Source organism: Cricetulus griseus, chromosome X, assembly GCF_003668045.3.
Source record: "Cricetulus griseus strain 17A/GY chromosome X, alternate assembly CriGri-PICRH-1.0, whole genome shotgun sequence".
Classification (NCBI taxonomy): domain Eukaryota; kingdom Metazoa; phylum Chordata; class Mammalia; order Rodentia; family Cricetidae; genus Cricetulus; species Cricetulus griseus.
Genome location: NC_048604.1, coordinates 50,045,263 through 50,064,301, shown reverse-complemented (window position 1 = coordinate 50,064,301; position 19,039 = coordinate 50,045,263). Strand labels below are relative to the sequence as shown.

Genomic DNA, 19,039 nt, shown 5'->3' with positions numbered 1-19,039 from the left:
GAGGTGGTATCTCAGAGTTGTTTTGAGTTGCATTTCTCTGATGGCCAAGGATTTTGAGCACTTTCTTAAGTGTCTTTCAGCCATTTCAGATTCCTCTGTTGAGAATTCTCTATTTAGTTCTGCACCCCACTTTTTAATTTCATTGTTTGGTGTTTTGGTGGCTAGCTTCTTGAGCTCCTTATATATTTTGGAAATCAGTCCTCTGTCAGATGTGGGATCGGTGAAGATCTTTTCCCATTTTGTGGGTGGTCATTTTGTCCTACTGACTGTTTCCTTTGCCTTGCAGAAGCTTCTCAGTTTCAAGAGGTCCCGTTTATTAATTGCAGACCTCAATGTCTGTGCTACTGGCATAATGTTCAGGAAGTGGTCTCCTATGCCAATTTGTTCAAGGGTAATTCCCACTTTCTCTTCTAGAAGATTCAGTGTGGCTGGATTTATGCTGAGATCTTTGATCCATTTGCACTTAAGTTTTGTGCATGGTGACAGGTATGGATCTATCTGAAATTTTCTGCATGTCCGAATCCAATTGTACCAGCACCATTTGTTGAAGATGCTATCTTTTTTCCATTGTATAGATTTAGCACCTTTGTCAAAAATAAGGTATCCATAGGTGCATGGGTCAATATCAGGGTTTTCAATTCGATTCCATTGGTCTATCAGTCTACTTTTGTGCCAAAACCAAGCTGTTTTCAGAACTATGGCTCTATAGTAGAGCTTGAAGTCGGGGATGGTGATGCCTCCAGAAGATCCTTTATTGTAAAGAGTTGTTTTGGCTATCCTGGGTTTTTTATTTTTCCGTATAAAGTTGAGTATTGTTCTTTCAATATCTGTGAAAAACTATGTTGGGATTTTGATGGGGATTGCATTGAATCTGTAGATTGCTATTGGCAGGATTGCCATTTTTACTATGTTAATTCTACCTATCCAAGAGCATGGGAGATCTTTCCATTTTCTGGTATCTCCTTTAATTTCTTTCTTTAAAGTCTCAAAGTTCTTATTGTACAGATATTTCACTTTATTTGGTTAGTGTTACCCCAAGATGTTTTATGTTGCTTGTGGATATTGTGAAAAGTGATGTTTCCCTAATTTTCTTTCTCATTGGATTTATCATCTGTATATAGTAGGGCTACTGATTTTTTTGAGTTATATTCATATCCTGCTACCTTGCTGAAGGTGTATATCAGCCGTAGGAGTTCCCTGGTAGAGTTTTTCGGGTCACTAATGTAGACTATCATGTCGTCTGCAAATAGTGAAAGTTTTACTTCATCCTTTCCAATTTGTATCCCTTTGATCCCCTTTTCTTGTCTTATTGCTATAGCCAGAACTTCAAGTACAATATTGAAGAGATATGGAGAGAGTGGACAGCCTTGTCTTGTTCCTGATTTTAGAGGAAACGCTTTGAGTTTCTCTCCATTTACTTTGATGTTGGCTATTGGTTTGGTGTATATTGTGTTTATCATGTTTAGATATGTTCCTGTCATTCCTATTCTCTCCAAGTTCTTTATCATGAAGGGATATTGGATTTTGTCAAAGGCTTTTTCAGCATCTAGTGAGATGATCATGTGGTTTTTCTTTTTCAGTTTGTTTATATGGTGGATTACATTGATGGATTTTCGTTTGTTGAACCATCCTTCCATCCCTGGGATAAAGCCTACTTGATCATGGTGGATGATTTTCTGATATGTTCTTGGATTCTTTTTGCCAATATTTTATTGAGTATTTTAGCATCGATGTTCATGAGGGATATCGGTCTGTAGTTCTCTTTGTTAGTCATATCTTTGTGTGGCTTAGGTATCAAAGTGATTGTAGCCTTGTAGAAAGAGTTTGGCAATATCCCATCTGCTTCTATTGTGCTGAATAGTTTGAGGAGTACTGGAATTAGCTCTTGTTTGAATTTCTGGTAGAATTCTGCAGTGAAGCCATGTGGCCCTGGGCTTTTGTTGTTTGTTGTTGTTGTTGTTGTTGTTGTTGTTGTTGTTGTTGTTGTTGGGAGGCTTTTGATGACTGCTTCTATCTCACTAGGGGTTATAGGTCAATTTAAACTGTTTATCTGATCTTGATTTAATTTTGGTAAGTGATATTTATCCAGAAAACTGTCCATTTCCTTTAGATTTTCCAATTTTGTGGAATACAGGTTTTCAAAGTATGACCTAAAGATTCTCTGGATTTCCTCAGTGTTCGTTGTTATATCTCCCTTTTCATTTCTGATTTTGTTAATTAGCATGCTCTCTCTCTGCCTTTTGGTTAGTTTGGCTAGAGGTTTGTCTATCTTGTTGATCTTCTCAAAGAACCAACTCTTTGTTTCATTGATTCTTTGTACTGTTTTCCTAGTTTCTACTTTGTTGATTTTGGCTCTCAGGTTGATTATTTCCTGGCGTCTACTCCTCCTTGGTGTGTTTGCTTCTTTTTGCTCTAAAGCTTTCAGTTGTTCTGTCAATTCTCTAATGTGACTTTCCTCCAGTGTCTTCATGTGAGCACTTAGTGCTATGAACTTTCCTCTTAGCACTGCTTTCAGAGTGTCCCATGAGTTTGGGTATGTTGTGTCTACATTCTCATTAAATTCTAGGAAGTCTTTAATTTCTTTTTTATTTCTTCCTCAACCCAGGAATGGTGCAATTGGGTGTTATTCATTTTCCATGCAAATGTAGGTTTTCTGCAATTCGTATTGCTGATGAATTCTAGCTTTAATGCATGGTGGTCTGAAAAGATATAGGGAGTTATTTCAATACTTTTGTAACTGTGGAGGTTTGCTTTGCTGCCAACTATGTGGTCAATTTTTGAGGAGGTTCCATGTGGCACTGAGAAAAAGGTATATTCTTTTGTGTTTGGATGGAATGTTCTATAGATATCTCTTAAACCCAGTTGGGTCATAACTTCTGTCAGATCATTTGTTTCTTTGTTAAGTTTCTGTCTAGTGTTTCTGTCCAATGGTATAAGGAGGGTGTTGAAGTCTCCTACTATAAGTGTGTGTGGTTTTATGTGTGGTTTGAGCTTTAGTAATGTTTTTTTTACAAATGTGGGTGCTTTTGTATTAGGGGCATAGATGTTCAGGATTGAGACTTCATCTTGATGGATTTTTCCTGTGATGAGTATGAAATGCCCTTCTTCATCTCTTTTGATTGCTTTCAGTTTAAAGTCTAATTTGTTAGATATTAGGATTGCTACCCCAGCTTGTTTCTTGAGCCCATTTGATTGGAAATTTTTTCCCATCCTTTTACTCTGAGGTATCGCCTGTCTTTGAAGTTGAGGTGTGTTTCTTGTAAACAGCAGAAGGATGGATTCTGTCTTCGTATCCATTCTGTTAGCCTATATCTTTTTATGGGTAAGTTAAGACCATTGACATTTAGGGATATTAATGTCCATTGTTCATTGGTTCTTCTTTGTTTTGGATTTATTGTTGGTGGTATCATTGCGTGTGGATTTTGCCCTCCTGTTTCTTTTTGTGTTTGGTAAAATTAGATTATCTATTGCCAGTGTTTTTGTGAGTGTAGTTATGTTCATTGGGTTGGAGTTTTCCTTCCAGAGCCTTCTGTAGTGCTGGATTTGTGGATATGTATTGTTTAAATTTGTTTTTGTCGTGGAATATCTTGTTTTCTCCATCTATAGTGATTGAAAGTTTTGCTGGGTACAGTAGTCTGGGTTGACATCCATGCTCCCTTAGTGCTTGTAGGGTATCTATCCAAGACCTTCTGGCTTTCAGAGTTTCCATTGAGAAGTCGGGTGTGATTCTGATTGGTTTGCCTTTATATGTTACTTGGCCTTTTTCCTTTGCTGCTCTTAATATTTTCTCTTTATTCTGTAGATTTGGTGTTTTGATTATTATGTGTCGGGGGACTTCTTTTTGTGGTCCAGTCTGTTTGGTGTCCTGTAAGCTTCTTGTACTTTCATAGGCATATCCTTCTGTAGGTTGGGGAAGTTTTCTTCTATGATTTTGTTGAATATGTTTTCTGTACCTTTGAGCAGTGTTTCTTCACCTTCTTCTACACCTATTATTCTTAGGTTTGGTCTTTTTACAGTGTCCCATATTTCCTGGATATTTTGTGTTAGGGATTTGTTGGACTTGAGGTTTTCTTTGGTTGATGAATGTATATCCTCTAGCGAGTCTTCAGTAGCTGAGATTCTCTCTTCCATCTCTTGATTTCTGTTGAATATAATTATATCTTTAGTTCCTGATCGTTTATTCAGCCTTTCCATTTCCAGCATGGTCTCATTCTGTGTTTTCTTTATTGTGTCTATTTCAGCTTTCATGCTTTGAATTGTTTCAAGAGCTTCCTTCACTTGCTTGGATGTTTTTTCTTGGCTTTCTTTAGATTCTTTAAGAGATTTATTTATTTCTTGAATTTTTTGGTTTGTCTTTTCCTCCAATTCGTTTAATTTTTTGTTTGCTTTTTCTTCTATTTCTTTAAGGGATTTTCTTGTTTCCTCTTTAAAGGTCTCTATCATCTTGCTGAGATAATTTTTGAGGTCCATCTCATCTTCATGCTCTTGTTGGGCTTTTCAGATCTTACTGGAGTGGAGTCCCTAGATTCTGGTGGTGTCATATTGGTCTTTCTGTTGTTGAGTGAAATCTTATTCTGTCTTCTCCCCATATCTTCTTTTAGTGGGTGCAGGTGGGGTCTCTCTATCTCCTCTTGTGACCCAGTGGTGTGTAGGGGCCAGGAATTCAATGTCCAAAACTCTGGATGGTCTTGACGCTCCTGGTAGTCTCCTCACTAGTTCCTAGTTCCTCAGTCGGTCGGTGGAATGGAAGAGTGGGGTGCTAGCAGATTTGGGGCACAGGGAGCTCCTCCCTGCCTGGGCGTGTCTGGCCCAAGCCCGCAGGCACAGGTGGGGGTGGGGGGGTGGGGTTGGTCGGGGTGTATGATGTTTTGGCTTGGAGTCGGGAGGGGGCAGAGACTCACTCACCTAGTTCCTGGATGGGTCGGCTTCAGAATAGAAGAGTGGGGTGCTAGCAGATTCCCATTATTTTTGAATAATATATTTATATTATTTTTTGAAAACTTCATACAAAATATTTTAGTCATATTAACACACCTCTCCTCTCCATTTCTCCTTCTAGATCCACTAAACACCCTGCCCCCCAAACAGGACCTTCACCTATAGTCCCCAGGAAGCAAAGGAAGAAAAGGAACTGAAGACTAGGTATAACTTTCAAATACATTAGCCAATGGCCTCCTGTTTCTAATTAAGCCCATGTTCTAAACTTTCCACCAACTTCTAAAATAGTGCTGCCAGCTCAAGACTGATTGTTAACACAGGAGACAGTGAAGCACATTCAAATAGTACCACATTAATTCTATGTATAATTGTTAAAATTCCTAAGGTATGGTGAGTTGGTTAATCAGAAAAAGGCACCAAATCTAATAACCTGAGTATGATCTCTGTGACCCACATGGTAGAAAGAGAAGTGACTCTCACAAGTTGTCATTTAACCTCTACGGGTGCACCCTGTTGCATGCATGTGCAAATGCACACACACACACACACACACACACACACACACACACACACACACACACACACATCCATGTACACACACAAGCACCAACCCATGCACAAATAAATACAATGTAATTTAAATCCTATAAAATACCTACTAAAGTGTACATTCCTCGAATCTAAGCTACTACATGTCACTAACACATGGTTAATATTACAGTCTTCATTTTATATCAGAGTACATAATTCCAGAAAAAATATGAAACTTTGAGCAGAAGTCTTTATCCAGGTGGAAGCACTTGGTGCTCCAATAACTGCAAGCTAATAGCCAACCCAGTACATGTGTACCTAGTAAGTGATTTCAAGCAACAAAAATCGAAAAAGTGTAACAGTTTGCCTTTTCTCATTTACAGTAAAATTAAATGTTTGGGTTGGGGCTCCAAAACAGCATTTGCCTAACATGCACCAGGCTCTGAGTTTAGTACTAAGTGCTAAGAATTGTTTCAATAAAATTAAATAAAATAATCATACTGTAAAATGTAAGTCCAGAGTTGTAGGCAATCGGTTTCCAGAAAAAATTATGTCACCTACTGAGTTATTTTCAAGCCTGTTTTTCATTACCATCAACTCTGCTTTTAGTATTAATATTCGTCTTCTCTTTGCTTTTTATCTGCCTGTTTTACTTGTTGCTGTATCAACAAAAGGCCTGTTACAATGTTGACACATAGTAGGAGTTCATTCAATATTTGCTTAATTTTGCTGTATCAGGGCCTTTTCCCTTTATACATGTTTTAAACATTTGATTGCTGCTTAGACCAAAAGAACTACATAAGGAGAATAACATCAATGTGAAAACATACTTTCAAAGTCATTGCATAAACAATGCTAAAATTAGATATGGCTCTGTGGAAAAATGCCATTTCTCTTCCTCCTGTGGAAAAATCAGGGCTCTGAACTCACAAGATTTTGACAGGCTCAACATGGATCAGAATAATTAGGAGAGGAGGACAGGGTGGGGAAGGAGAAGAAAGAGGGGGGGCGGAAAGTAGAGGAGAAAACAAGAGGGGGAGGAGGAAGAACGGACACCAAGACAACAAAACATAGACTAAGAGGATCAAATATCACTCTATCATTAATTACCAAGACAATAGTGAGTAAGAACAGCAAAAATATTTTAAATATTTTTCCAAACAATAGAAAGCTAAATTTATGTGAGTTTGTTACCAACAGATACTATTTGAATACTTGTCTTGAAATATAGAGGCAGTGAAACTCGGTTATGAGTCTCAGCTTTGGAGTCTAGGAGATCAGTGTGAATATTCCAATCTGTATGTTAATAAACGTGAGACATGAGGGTTTGTTATGTCATTAGAGGCAATATCAATAAATAGCAGCTACTAGTAAGTATAGCCTTACCTGTTTTTAAATTTATGATGCTTATGATCAACTTAGCCTTTAAATGGAATTTTTATGCCTAAAACAAATGTTCACACCATAGATATAGTGAACCTACCAGGAAAACCCTACTAGCATATTTTAAAACCAAATGTAACTTGGTGAAAGCTGTAATCTTTATAAAATTGAGCCTTTCTATCTAGGGATACAGCATATCTTTCCATTTATGTAGTTTGTCTTCTGTATTTCAAAACTACTAGAGCCACTGTTTTCCTTAAGGAAAACAATTTGTCCTATATCTACTAGAGTAAAAATGACTTAATTTTAATCTCCCTGAAAAAAATTCTATACTCAAACATAATAATCTACAGTGTTCTCTATAGTAGCCCCAAAGAAATAACTTAAATAACCATCAATAGAGAAATAGTTTTTTTTTAAAAAAATCCACCATCCATACTTCTGAATATATAGACTAATTCAATATAATCAGTGCAGATCTACCTATTTGTTTTGACATGAAACAACAACCAGGACATATCATAAGCAAACAAATCACACAAAGGCATATACATGATATGTTAAATACACAAAACAACAGCACATAGTTCCATAATTGCATGTGTATATAAATGTACCAAAAATATATGTGCAAAGAAACATGTTAAATTAGTTCACTTTTCATCACTCTAATGAAATACTTGAGACTAGATAGTTTATAAAGACATTTAACTGCCGTATAATTTGGCAGCACTGCAACAACCATATAAAGAAGTGAGAAGTAGCCACAGGAAATGGTAGTTGAATTCCAGAATAAACCATAAATAAATAGCTTTGTTGTATATAGGCAGTTTTATTGAGAGACAAAGTATGGTACAGCAATTGTTTATGAAGTCGAGAGTTTCCATCTTGCCTCTGCCACTTACCAGCTTTATAATTCTGACCACTGGAGATAGAGAGATGGCATGGTAGTTCAAATCACTTGCTAGTCTTGCAGAGGATCTGAGTTCTGTTTCCAGGACCCACATGGTGTTCACAACTGCCTATAACTCCAGTTCCAAGAAACACATACCCAATTTAAAAAGAAAAATGTTGGATTCTGAACATACCTGATACTTCATTGTTCTTTGTTTCCTGACGTTTATACCATCAATATCTTGTAAAAATTTAAGAACTTAAGTGAATTGATGGTCATTAAAAGCTCAAAGCTGTTCATGGTAGAAAGTAATTGCACTTCATGTTTATTATTATCAATATATTTTTGTGTTCAATTAAACAAATATTGATAAACTAGCCAAAATTTTCAGGTAGTTCAGTAGCCATTGGTGACATAAAGGTGACTATGAGTCAGTAGCTACCATTGTCAAAGTCCCCTCAGTGTGTGAGAAGTAAGCACATGTATCCATGTGGTAAGCACAATGGGGAAAAGACTGTGAAAGAAACAGCAGCAGATGTTGTGAGCACTCAGAGGAGGAAAACTCAGGCCATCGATAGGGAGAGAAGTAAGGATGGAGAATGGACATATTTGATATGGAAAATTCTAGTAACATCTTGGGCTCCATTCCATTTTCTCAAAAAGGGAAAGTCCTAACTCCTAGGCAAACATCAAAGTTGATGTTTCCGAAACTCGTTTTGACTACAACTCACACTTGGCAACCAAGTGTTACCATCATAAGACATGACAAAGTGGTTCCATGAGACAAATTGGGAAACAACTACAAACCTCAAAGTGAGTTGAGTTTAGTCCTCAGGGTGCCAATCTTTTCCTAACATAGTTTCCACATTCAATGAATATTTAATGGTAAGCTTCCAACAGTTTCACAACAAACGTCTGAACCACTGGCCAAGCATATGAAGTCAAGGTAAACATGAGTTAGCACTACATGTCAGTTTTTTAAATAAGGATGTGATAGTAGCTTGTGTAAGTGGGAGCGTGTTAAAGAACTAGAACAAAATATTCCAATCATTGGTCAATATCTTGCAACATTCAAATGAATTTTTAAAGACAGAGACATAAAAAATACTATGTGCATCTTTTGAGTATATGCCTAAAGAGTGGAATTGCTGAATCCTGTGGTAGACTGATTCCCATTTTCCTGAGAAACTGCCATACTGATTTCCAAAGTGGCTGCAAGATTTGGCACTCCCATCAGCAGTGGAAGAGTGTTCCCCTTTCTCCACATCCTCTCCAGCATAAGCTATCATTGGTGCTTTTGATTTTAGTCATTCTGACAGGAGTAAGATGGTGCCTAGCTTCTTGAGTTCTTTGAATATTTTGGAGATCAGCCCTCTGTTGGATGTGGGGTTGGTGAATATCTTTTCCCATTCTGTGAGCTGCCATTTTGTTTTGTTTACTGTGTCCTTTGCCTTACAGAAGCATCTCAGTTTCAGGAGGTCCCATCTATTAATTGTTGATCCCAGTGTCTGTGCTACTGGTGTAATGTTCAGGAAGTGGTCTCCTCTAACAATTCGTTTGAGGGTACCAACTACTTCTTTTCTAAGAGGTTCAGTGTGGCTGGATTTATGTTGGGGGTCTTTTATCCATTTGGACTTAAGCTTTGTGCATGGTGATAGATTCTGATCTATCTTCAGTCTTCTACCTGCCAGCACTCAGTTACACAAGCACCATTTGTTGAAGATGCTTTCTTTTTTCCATTGTATAATTTTAGCTTCTTTGTCAAAAATCAGATGTTCGTATGTGTGTGGGTTATATATCAACCTGAACAAGTGGTAATTTATAGAGTCTTAGCAAGGATTACATTTCCTCTATGGAAAAACTTGGAATAGATTGTCATTACCTACAAGATAAATCTGTTTTTTCTTACTATTCCAATGGAAATCCTGTGGTTCATACGGAATGACTCAAGCAATATGCCTTCAGTTGCCCATTTTTGATAATGTTCTAGACAAATTCTTACCATGAGTAGCCACATTAACCGTATTTCTATCATGAAACTTGTAGCTTTAGTCAACCAATGCCCGCTCCCTCCAAATACTCTCACCACTCAACTCATAACCTTGGCACTCTCTACATCCACTGCAAGAAGCTTGTCTTAATGGAGAACATTGCAAACAAATAACAGGACAGAAACACATAATCACCTTGTACTTTTAAAATTGCTTTCAGAGAGCCAGTTGGGCGTGTCGACTGTCCAGAGCTTGTGGCCGGGCGCCCCGAGGAGACAAGTAACTATGGCCTACTACAGATTCCTGGCAGAGCCCATCAGCTGCCATGCCTGGAACAAGGACCGAACACAGATCGCCATCTGCCCCAACAACCATGAGGTGCACATCTATGAGAAGAGCGGTCCCAAGTGGAACAAGGTCCACGAGCTTAAGGAGCACAACGGGCAGGTGACAGGCATCGACTGGGCCCCTGAGAGTAACAGCATTGTGACCTGTAGCACAGACTGCAATGCCTTTGTGTGGACCCTGAAGGGCCGCACCTGGAAGCCCACTCTGGTCATCCTGCGGATCAAACGAGCTGCGCGTTATGTGCGCTGGGCCCCCAATGAGAAGAAGTTCGCTGTGGCCAGTGGCCCCCATGTCATCTCCATCTGTTATTTTGACCAGGTGAATGATTGGTGGGCGTGCAAACACATTAAAAAGCACATCGGCTCCTCTGTCCTCAGCCTTGACTGGCACCCCAACAACGTGCTCCTAGCTGCAGGCTCCTGTGACTTCAAGTGCATGATCTTCTCTGCCTATATCAAGGAGGTGGAAGAGCGGCCAGCGCCTACACCGTGGGGCTCTAAGATGCCTTTTGGAGAGCTGATGTTCGAGTCCAGCAGTTCTGGCTGGGTGCATGATGTCTGCTTCTCGGCCAGCGGCAGCCGTGTGGCTTGGGTAAGCCACGACAGCACCGTGTGCCTGGCAGATGCTGACAAGAAGATGGCCGTTGCAACCCTGGCCTCTGAAACCTTGCCGTTCCTGGCCATCACCTTCATCACAGAAAATAGTCTAGTGGCAGCGGGCCACAACTGCTTCCCGGTGCTATTTACCTATGACAGTGCTGCAGGGACATTGAGCTTTGGTGGTCGGCTGGATGTGCCCAAGCAGAGCTCCCACTCCCAGCGTGGCATGACAGCTCGAGAACACTTCCAGTACCTCGACAAAAAAGCCAGCTCTGAGGGTGGTGCATCCACGGATGCTGGCCTGGATTCGCTGCATCAGAACAGCATCAATCAAATCTCGGTGCTCAGCGGGGGCAAGGCCAAGTGCACGCAGTTCTGCACTACAGGCATGGACGGCGGCATGAGCATCTGGGATTTGAAGAGCTTGGAGTCATCCTTGAAGAACCTGAAGATCAAATGAGCTGTGGAATACCACACTCATCCCAGCTGCTGGGAAAGGGGGAAAAGGACTGGGGAGGGGAAGGGTTGCTCTGCTGAATGCTTCTAGGGTGCCAGTATGGGGCTGCTCCCCAAGAAGGGAGGAAACGGTTGGGAACTTTCCTACCTGTTTAAGGAACAGGTGCCTTTTAAAGAAATGCCTTCACTTATTGCTTTAAAATAAAAGAAGAAAAAAAAAAGCCCCTAAGCACAAAGTTGGTCATGAATATGGATAATAAACACACCAACTGCAGAAAAAAATTAATAAAATAAAATTGCTTTCAGACTGTCTGTACTTGACTTAATTCAATTAGTGTACTTACCTAAGAGAAGCAAGTGTTAATCATAAAAAGGGTTAACAAATTTCAAAAACTAGAGTTGGCTTCATCCAAACAGTCCATCATGGAGAGAGGAAGGCTTGTGCTCCTAGTTAAGTATTTGTATTCCTTAAGGAAAAGCATCCTCCCCATGAAATGCATTCAGGAGCTTCTAGCCAATAAAATTTGCATACTTCAGATGCCCCTTGCTGTAAGGGACAGTAAGCCATGCCTGTTAGAGGCTGGCTACAGGTGTGCCTGACCATGCTTGTCAAGGAAAGGCTTCCCATGTGCTCACCGTTCCTTAAGAACCTATCCTGAGGCTGGGCGTTGGTGGCACACACCTATAATACCAGCACTCCGGAGGCAGAGGCAGGTGAATCTCTGTGAGTTCAAGGCCAGCCTGGTCTCCAGAGCGAGTGCCAAGATAGGCTCCAAAGCTACACAGAGAAACCCTGTCTCAAAAAACGAAAAAGAAGAACCTATCACGCGTCATTCTGACCTCACCTTGACCACCCCTTGACAGGCGTGGTCAGGCATACCTGTAGCCAGCCTCTAACAGGCGTGGCTTACTGTCCCCTACACTGAGCCAGCTCTTCCTAGCCACTAAAGACACTCTGGAGGAAGGAGCCCTGCAGTGTACATTTTAATCAACATGTATTGCAGCATAATTTCCACACTATAACAAATCGTTCCTTTCAGCATATAGTTTCATGAGTTCTAACAAATATAACTGGATTTGTAACCACAATCATATTTAATATATGGAATAGATATGACTTAACTTCTTATATGCATTTGTCAACCAATAAAACATAAATACTGGTAATATTTTTCACGAAAAATGCTATCCTGTTAGCTTAAATAGAATGAGTTCATACTTCCTGATAAATTCCTAAAAAGAGCTTAGTTTATTCTCTCGGGTCTATACCATATCAGGATAATGCATGTGATCAGATTTATAAAAAATTTTGTCAAAATGAGAAGGAATGCTTGAAGCATAGTCTGTGGGTCTCCTCAACTATAATTTGAGTCCAAATGCTATATGAACATAGAGCCTCCAGTAGAAGAGAAGTTGGCTTGGTTAGTCATTTTCAAGACAAGTGCTAATCAAAATCATGACACATAGACTGGTGTCTATATGGTGACTATTTGATGTGGGCCTCTAAGGAAAACAAGTGCTGAGAGAAAACAATTACAAATTTTTTTCTCTCTCTCTACTCTTCTCTCTCTGCTCTGCTCTCTCTGATCTTCTCTTCTCTCTCTTCTCTTATGCTCTCTGCCTCTATGGCAACCAGCCATGGCGGTCAACCATTAACCCTGTTCCTCTTCTCTTTTAGTCTCCCTACTCTGCCGGGCCTATAATAAACTGGTTAATATGTCTCTTAATAAAAAATTTATTATCATTTTCTCTTGATTATATCTAATGCAAAAATTGGATTACTTGTTTTGTACATCTTTGTTTCATTTCTCTAGTAATTTATTTTTATTGTATTTAGGAAGAATTTTATTCTCTGATAGATTGGGTTAGGGAAAACTTGCTCTTTCACACAGACTACAAAACACTATTCTAATGTATTCCTATACCATCCACTGCTTATACTCACTAATATTGGCCACTCAGTGATCTCTTAATTACTTACACCATTGAATCAAGGGCTTGTGAGCTTCTTCTGTAAAACATCAGATACTAAGTATTTTAGGATCTGTAGGCCTGATATACAAATAAACTCTGTCATTGTATGGCAAAAGTTGCTTTAGACAACATACAAATAAACCAACTTGTTTGCATTTCAATAAGATTTTGTCATCACTAGACACAAGTTAGATTTACTTCATGGCCTATAGCTCACTCTGCCTTATATTATTTGGTTTTGTCAATTACATTGGAGACTTTTTAAGAACAGACCAAAGGGCTTATTTTTGTTATTGTTATTGTTCATTCTAAGCAGTGACATCAAATTTTAACAGACATTTTTGAAATAAATGAAAAACTGTCTAACTATTAAACTGGAACAAGAGATGAATATTCCAGATAGTGGAGACAATGAAGCGAAGGTATAGGAACATAAATATATGTATTTTAGTCCATTTGTGCTACTATAACAAAATATCATAATCTGAATGACTTATTGTTTTTTTACATACCAACCATAGTTTCCCCTTCCTCTTCTCCTTCAAGTACCTCCCCTCCCCCTCTCTGTCCCCCCATCCATTTCTCTTTAGAAAAGGACACACCTCCCATAGATATTAACAAAACATGGCATATCAAGTTGCAATATGACTAGGCACCTTCTCTCCTATTAAGACTGGACGAGGCAACCCAGTATGTAGAACAGGGTCCCAAAAGCAGGTAACAGAGTCAGAGCTAGCCCCTGCTTCCCCTTTTAGGAGTCTCACAAGAAGATCAAGCTATACAATTGAAACATATATGCAGAGGGCCTAGGTCAATCTCATGCAGGTTCCCTGGTTGTTGGTTCAGTCTCTGAGCACCTGTGAGTCCAGGTTAGTTGATTCTGTGGGTTATCTTGTGCTGTCCTTGATTGCTCTGGCTCCTACAATCAATCCTTCCTGCCTCTCTTCAGTGGAATTCCCTGAGGTCCACCTAATATGTGGCTGTGGGTCTCTGAATCTGTTTCCATCAGTTGCTGGATGAAACCTTTCTGATGATAGTTGAGGTAGGCACGAATCAATAAGTGTAGCAGAATATCATTAGGGATCATTTCAGTGACTTTCTTTTGCCAGTTGTATTTAGATCTAATCTAGATCTCTGGGCTATGTACCCACTGTGTACTGGCCCTCCAGACAGTGTCAAGCATGGGCTCCCTCTAGAGGTATGAGGCTCAAGCTCAATCAGTCATTGGTTGACCACTCCCACAATTTCTGTGCCACTTTTGTTCCAGCACATCTTGTAGTCAAGACAAATCACAGGACAAAGGTTATATGGCTGTGTTGGCGTCCCAATCTCTCCACTGGAAGTCTTACCTGGTTACAGGAAATGGCCAGCTCAGGCTTCATACCCCCCATTGCAAGGAGTCAGCTACAGTTACTCTTGTAGATTCCTGGGAGTTTTCATTGCAGTTGCATAACTTGTCTCCGTGATGTCCAACCCCAATTCAATTTGTCTCTCCCACTATTTGCTCCCTCCATTCTCCTCTCACATGATCCCCTCTGTTCCTGTCCCCTCCCAAACCATTCCCTCCACCCATTATGTCTATTCTATTTCTGCTTCATACATCCCCCCTTACCTGAATGGCTTGTAGACAATAGAAGATTTTTCTCACAGTTATGGGTACTGCAAGGTGTAAGATCAAGATATTAGTCAAACACTCAGAAAGGCAAATATCATATTATTTTCTCTCAATAAAATTTAAATTTTAAATTGTACATGCATCTCTCTCTCTTTCTCTCTCTCTCTGTGTGTGTGTGTGTGAGTGTGTGTGTGTGTGTGTGTGTGTGTGTGTGTGTGTGTGTGTGTGTGTGTGTGTATGTGTGTGTGTGTGTGTATTTATATGGGAAGAAGTCACAAAACTAAAAGGGAGATTGTGAAAGGGAGGAAGAGGTCTTAAGAGAGGTAAAATATAGGATAAAGGATCTCTATCATGTCCCTCTCCTGGAGCTCCGGGAAACACACAGAAGATGGGGAGGAAGAATTGTAGGATTCAGAGGGGTGGAAGATAGCAGGAAAACACAGCCCACAGAATCAACTAAGCAAAGCTCATAGGAGCTCACAGAGACTGAAGCGGCAACCATAGAGCCTGCATAGGTCTGTGCTAGGTGCTCTGCATATATGTTATAGTTGTTAACTTTGTGTTTTTTGGTGGACTTCTCACAGTGGAAGTAGGGGTGTCTTTGACTCTTTTGCCTGCTCTTGGTGCCCTTTTCCTCCTACTGGAATGCCTTGTCCAGACTTGATACGAAGGTTTGTGCTCAGCCTCATTGCATCTTGTTATGCTATGTTCTGTTGATATCCTTGGAAGGCCTGTTCTTTTCTGACAGGGACATGAAGGAGCAGTGGATCTGGAGAGTGGAAGTGGGGGATGGAACTAGGAGGGGTGCAGGAGGAGAAACAGTGCTCAGGGTGTATTTTATAAGAGAGAAGAATAAAAAGTAGTAATTTAAAAATTAAAAATAAAATGAAGTAGTTAATAAAAGGGAGTATTTTAAAGAGGAAAATAAAATGAGCTGGTAAGAATGAATGAAAATGAATGGCAATGACATGTCATGAAGAAACTCATTACTTTGCATCCTAACTTTTAAAAAGTATTAAAAAGAAAATGACGAGAAATCTGGCTCTAGGGAAATCTCCAGGGATCCACAAGGATGACCCCAACTAAGAATCTAAGCAATAGTGGAGAGGCTACCTTAAATGCCCTTCCCCGATAATGAGATTGATGACTACCTAGAGCCTTCATCCAGTAGCTGATGGAAACAGAAGCAGACAGCCACAGCTAAACACTGAGCCGAACTCCTGGAATCCAGTTGCAGAAAGGGAAGTGTGATGAGAAACGGGGTCAAGGCTATGCTGGGGAAACCCACAGGAACAGCTGACCTAAGCAAGAGGGAGCTCATGGACCCCAGTCTGATAGCTGCAGAACCAGCATAGGATTGAACCAAGCCTCCTGAACGTAGGTCTCAGTTGGGGGGCCTCTGGTAGTGGAACCAGTATTTATTACTAGTGCACGAATGGGCTTTGGGAGCCCATTCCCCATCCAGGGATTCTCTCTCAGCCTAGATACACTGGGGAGGGCCTAGGCCCTTCCCGGTATGACTTGGCAGACTTTGATGATACCCTATGGGAGGCCTCACCCTCCCTGAGGAGTGGATGGAGGTGGGAAGGGGCCTGGTGGGGGAATGGAAGGAAGGGAGGGAGAGGCACTGTGATTGGTATGTAAAATAAGATTGTTTTTAATTTAAATAAAAATTAATTTTAAAAATGACAAAAAAAAAATCCACACTGGTACAGATTTGGTAAACAACTGATAATGGTCTACCTTTTGGCTCATGAGTTGTGTCTTCATGTTATGTCTTCACATGGCAGAAAGGGGAAACTTTCCTGTCTCTCTTTAGACTATTTTAATTCATTATAAGATAGGTTCTATGTATCATAAGCGGACCTTGAGCTCACTGTGTAGTGAAGGATTACCTTGAATTTCTAATCCTGCGCCATTATGCCCAGTTGATGTAATGCTGAAGAAAGCACCCAGGGCTTCACACATGTTAGGTAAGCACTATGCCAACTGAGCCCAAGCCTTCTCTTGCCTCTTTTATGAGGTCACTAATCCTATTCAGGAGAATTCTGTTCTTGTGATCAGCTCACCTCTTCCAAGCCCAATGATGTTCCACTGGTGATTTTGTTTCAATATATGAGTTTGTTGGTGGGAGGGGGACAAGTGAAGATAAATTGAGCAAAGCTAAGAAGAGTGAGGATAGTTTTCAAAACAACCACTGATTTTTCTGTCATTATGAATACATTTCTGGTTACCTTTTTGTTAACCTTCACTGGATATTGAATAGTCAAATTATGTTGGCATTTTCCAAGAAAGGACTTAGATGCTACGTAAAGACAAACTTCTGGTTCAGACTGGGTTACCAAAGGAATTTATTCAACACAGATTCTTCCAAAATAATGTTAATACAAATTGGCTTATATTTTTAAGCTATGATTTTTAATTTTTTTATTTATATGTATGTATGTAAATATACACATGTGCTTGCAGGTACACTCAGAGGCCAGAAAAAGGTATCAGGTCTCCTGGAACTGGAATTATAGGCATTGTATGCTACTCAACATGGGTGATGGAAATCAAACCTGGGTCCTCTGTAAGAGCAGTAACATACTCTTAACCACTGAGTTATTTCCCCAGCCATCTCCTGAACTCTTTTTTAAAAGAAATCATTTCAAATAATTTTAATATAATTACACACATTACATAGCCAATACCACCTTTCTTCACAGATTAAATTCCCCATCTTCTTAGTATCAGTTCACTGACTTGTTTGTCACATTTATATAGGCCAAATAAGCTTTATTATCAACCAATGAGAGTAATACATATTCACAGTATACCAACTGATTATCCTACATCATTTCCCCCTTTGCGTCTAATCAAAAAGGAAGGTTTTAACTTTAACATAATAAAATTACATAAAACAAAGCAGTTATCAAGTAAGAATTAGTCTATTTGACAAAAATAGATAAAATGCTTAATTAGCTATCTTGGTGGATTTAAAGTTTTATATCTAATTTATTTTTATATTAACTAAGAAAAACTATAATTATCTAGTCTTCAACTCCATTGAAGACCTAAGAAGGAAATATTACTTGAGCAAGCAGGAAGTGCAGGCAAGGAAATTCCAAAACATGTGAGAAATGACAGAAACAGCCGACTGCCTGGACAGTCATCCAAGTGTCCTCTGTAATGTTGGGTAATCAATCCTGCAGGCCTAGCATATCTGACAGACTTTCCTGTGAAGCAGGGAATTTTGAAGGACTGTCTTACCTTATCTTGGAAAAGCTTAGCAGTCACCTTTCTTGTGTCCTGCTGGTCTACTTTGGTCAGTAACTGTCAGCAATTGAGGCAAGGGCAGTTTTTTTGCCCACATGGATAGATTTTTCCATATAGAAAATAAACTCCATATGGAGTTTCTTTGATGTGCATTATCTTTTCTGGAGTTTATTGGTCTCACTGTCAAAAAGAGTCGAATTATTGGTTTCACTGTCATGAAGAGTCGAAGTTATTAAAACATTTTAAATGCCATATTCTGTACATCTTTGAAATATTTGAAAATACCTATCTATCTGAAATATAGCTATGTATATCTAGAAAACCTAAAAAAAACATGACTATGTTTGACTATTATAGATGACTAACTGTATTTTGCAACTCTGTATTTCTTAATTATACATTACATTTTTAATTGTACTGTATAAACAATATCTTAAACAAGAGTAGAAACATACATAGAGTCTAACAAAATTAACCTTAAATTAATATCAATAAACTAAAATTCATACCAATGTAAAATATTTTGAGATACTGCTGTATTTTGGATTAAAGTAATTCAATAAGCTACCCTTTTCCCCATTATTTCTATATCATATCCCCCTCCTGAACTCTTAGAAGACAGAAATTGAGGTGGCAGTCCAAGAAATGTCTCAGATAATTTCTCAAGGTTGCTTTTATTTTCAAGCCTATGAATTTACCAAGTGATTCATGTTTCACCCAGATGTAGGCTTCATTATTCTATTAAAAATTCTTTAAAAATAAACATAATATTTGGTTTGAAATAATTGATGTTTTATATTTTATGACCAGGAAAATCACATTGTCTTAAATAAAGATTTTATAAAAGTGTTCAACTGTAATAGGTGACGAGAATTTAATTCAAATTTGATGACTGTAGCCTTAGGTCATATACATATCCATTAATACTTAAGCAGTTAGAGGAAGGAGAATAGGTTATTAATATTGTAGAAGTGGCATATGAAGAATGTAAAATAAGTGAATTGCCAGTCTTCATTACAGCAACAAAATTGTCATGTAAGCCACATTCGTG

At 39.1% G+C, this 19,039-nt stretch overlaps 1 protein-coding gene across 1 annotated transcript; it reads left to right on the top strand.

Annotated features, from left to right (window-relative positions):
• The first annotated feature begins 10,008 nt into the window (after nt 1-10,008).
• Nucleotides 10,009-11,145, top strand: LOC100769123 (actin-related protein 2/3 complex subunit 1B). The gene has a single exon (XM_027433051.2). The coding sequence runs from the start codon at nt 10,024-10,026 to the stop codon at nt 11,143-11,145; it is 1,122 nt and encodes a 373-aa protein (XP_027288852.1). The 5' UTR covers nt 10,009-10,023.
• Nucleotides 11,146-19,039: the final 7,894 nt, after the last annotated feature.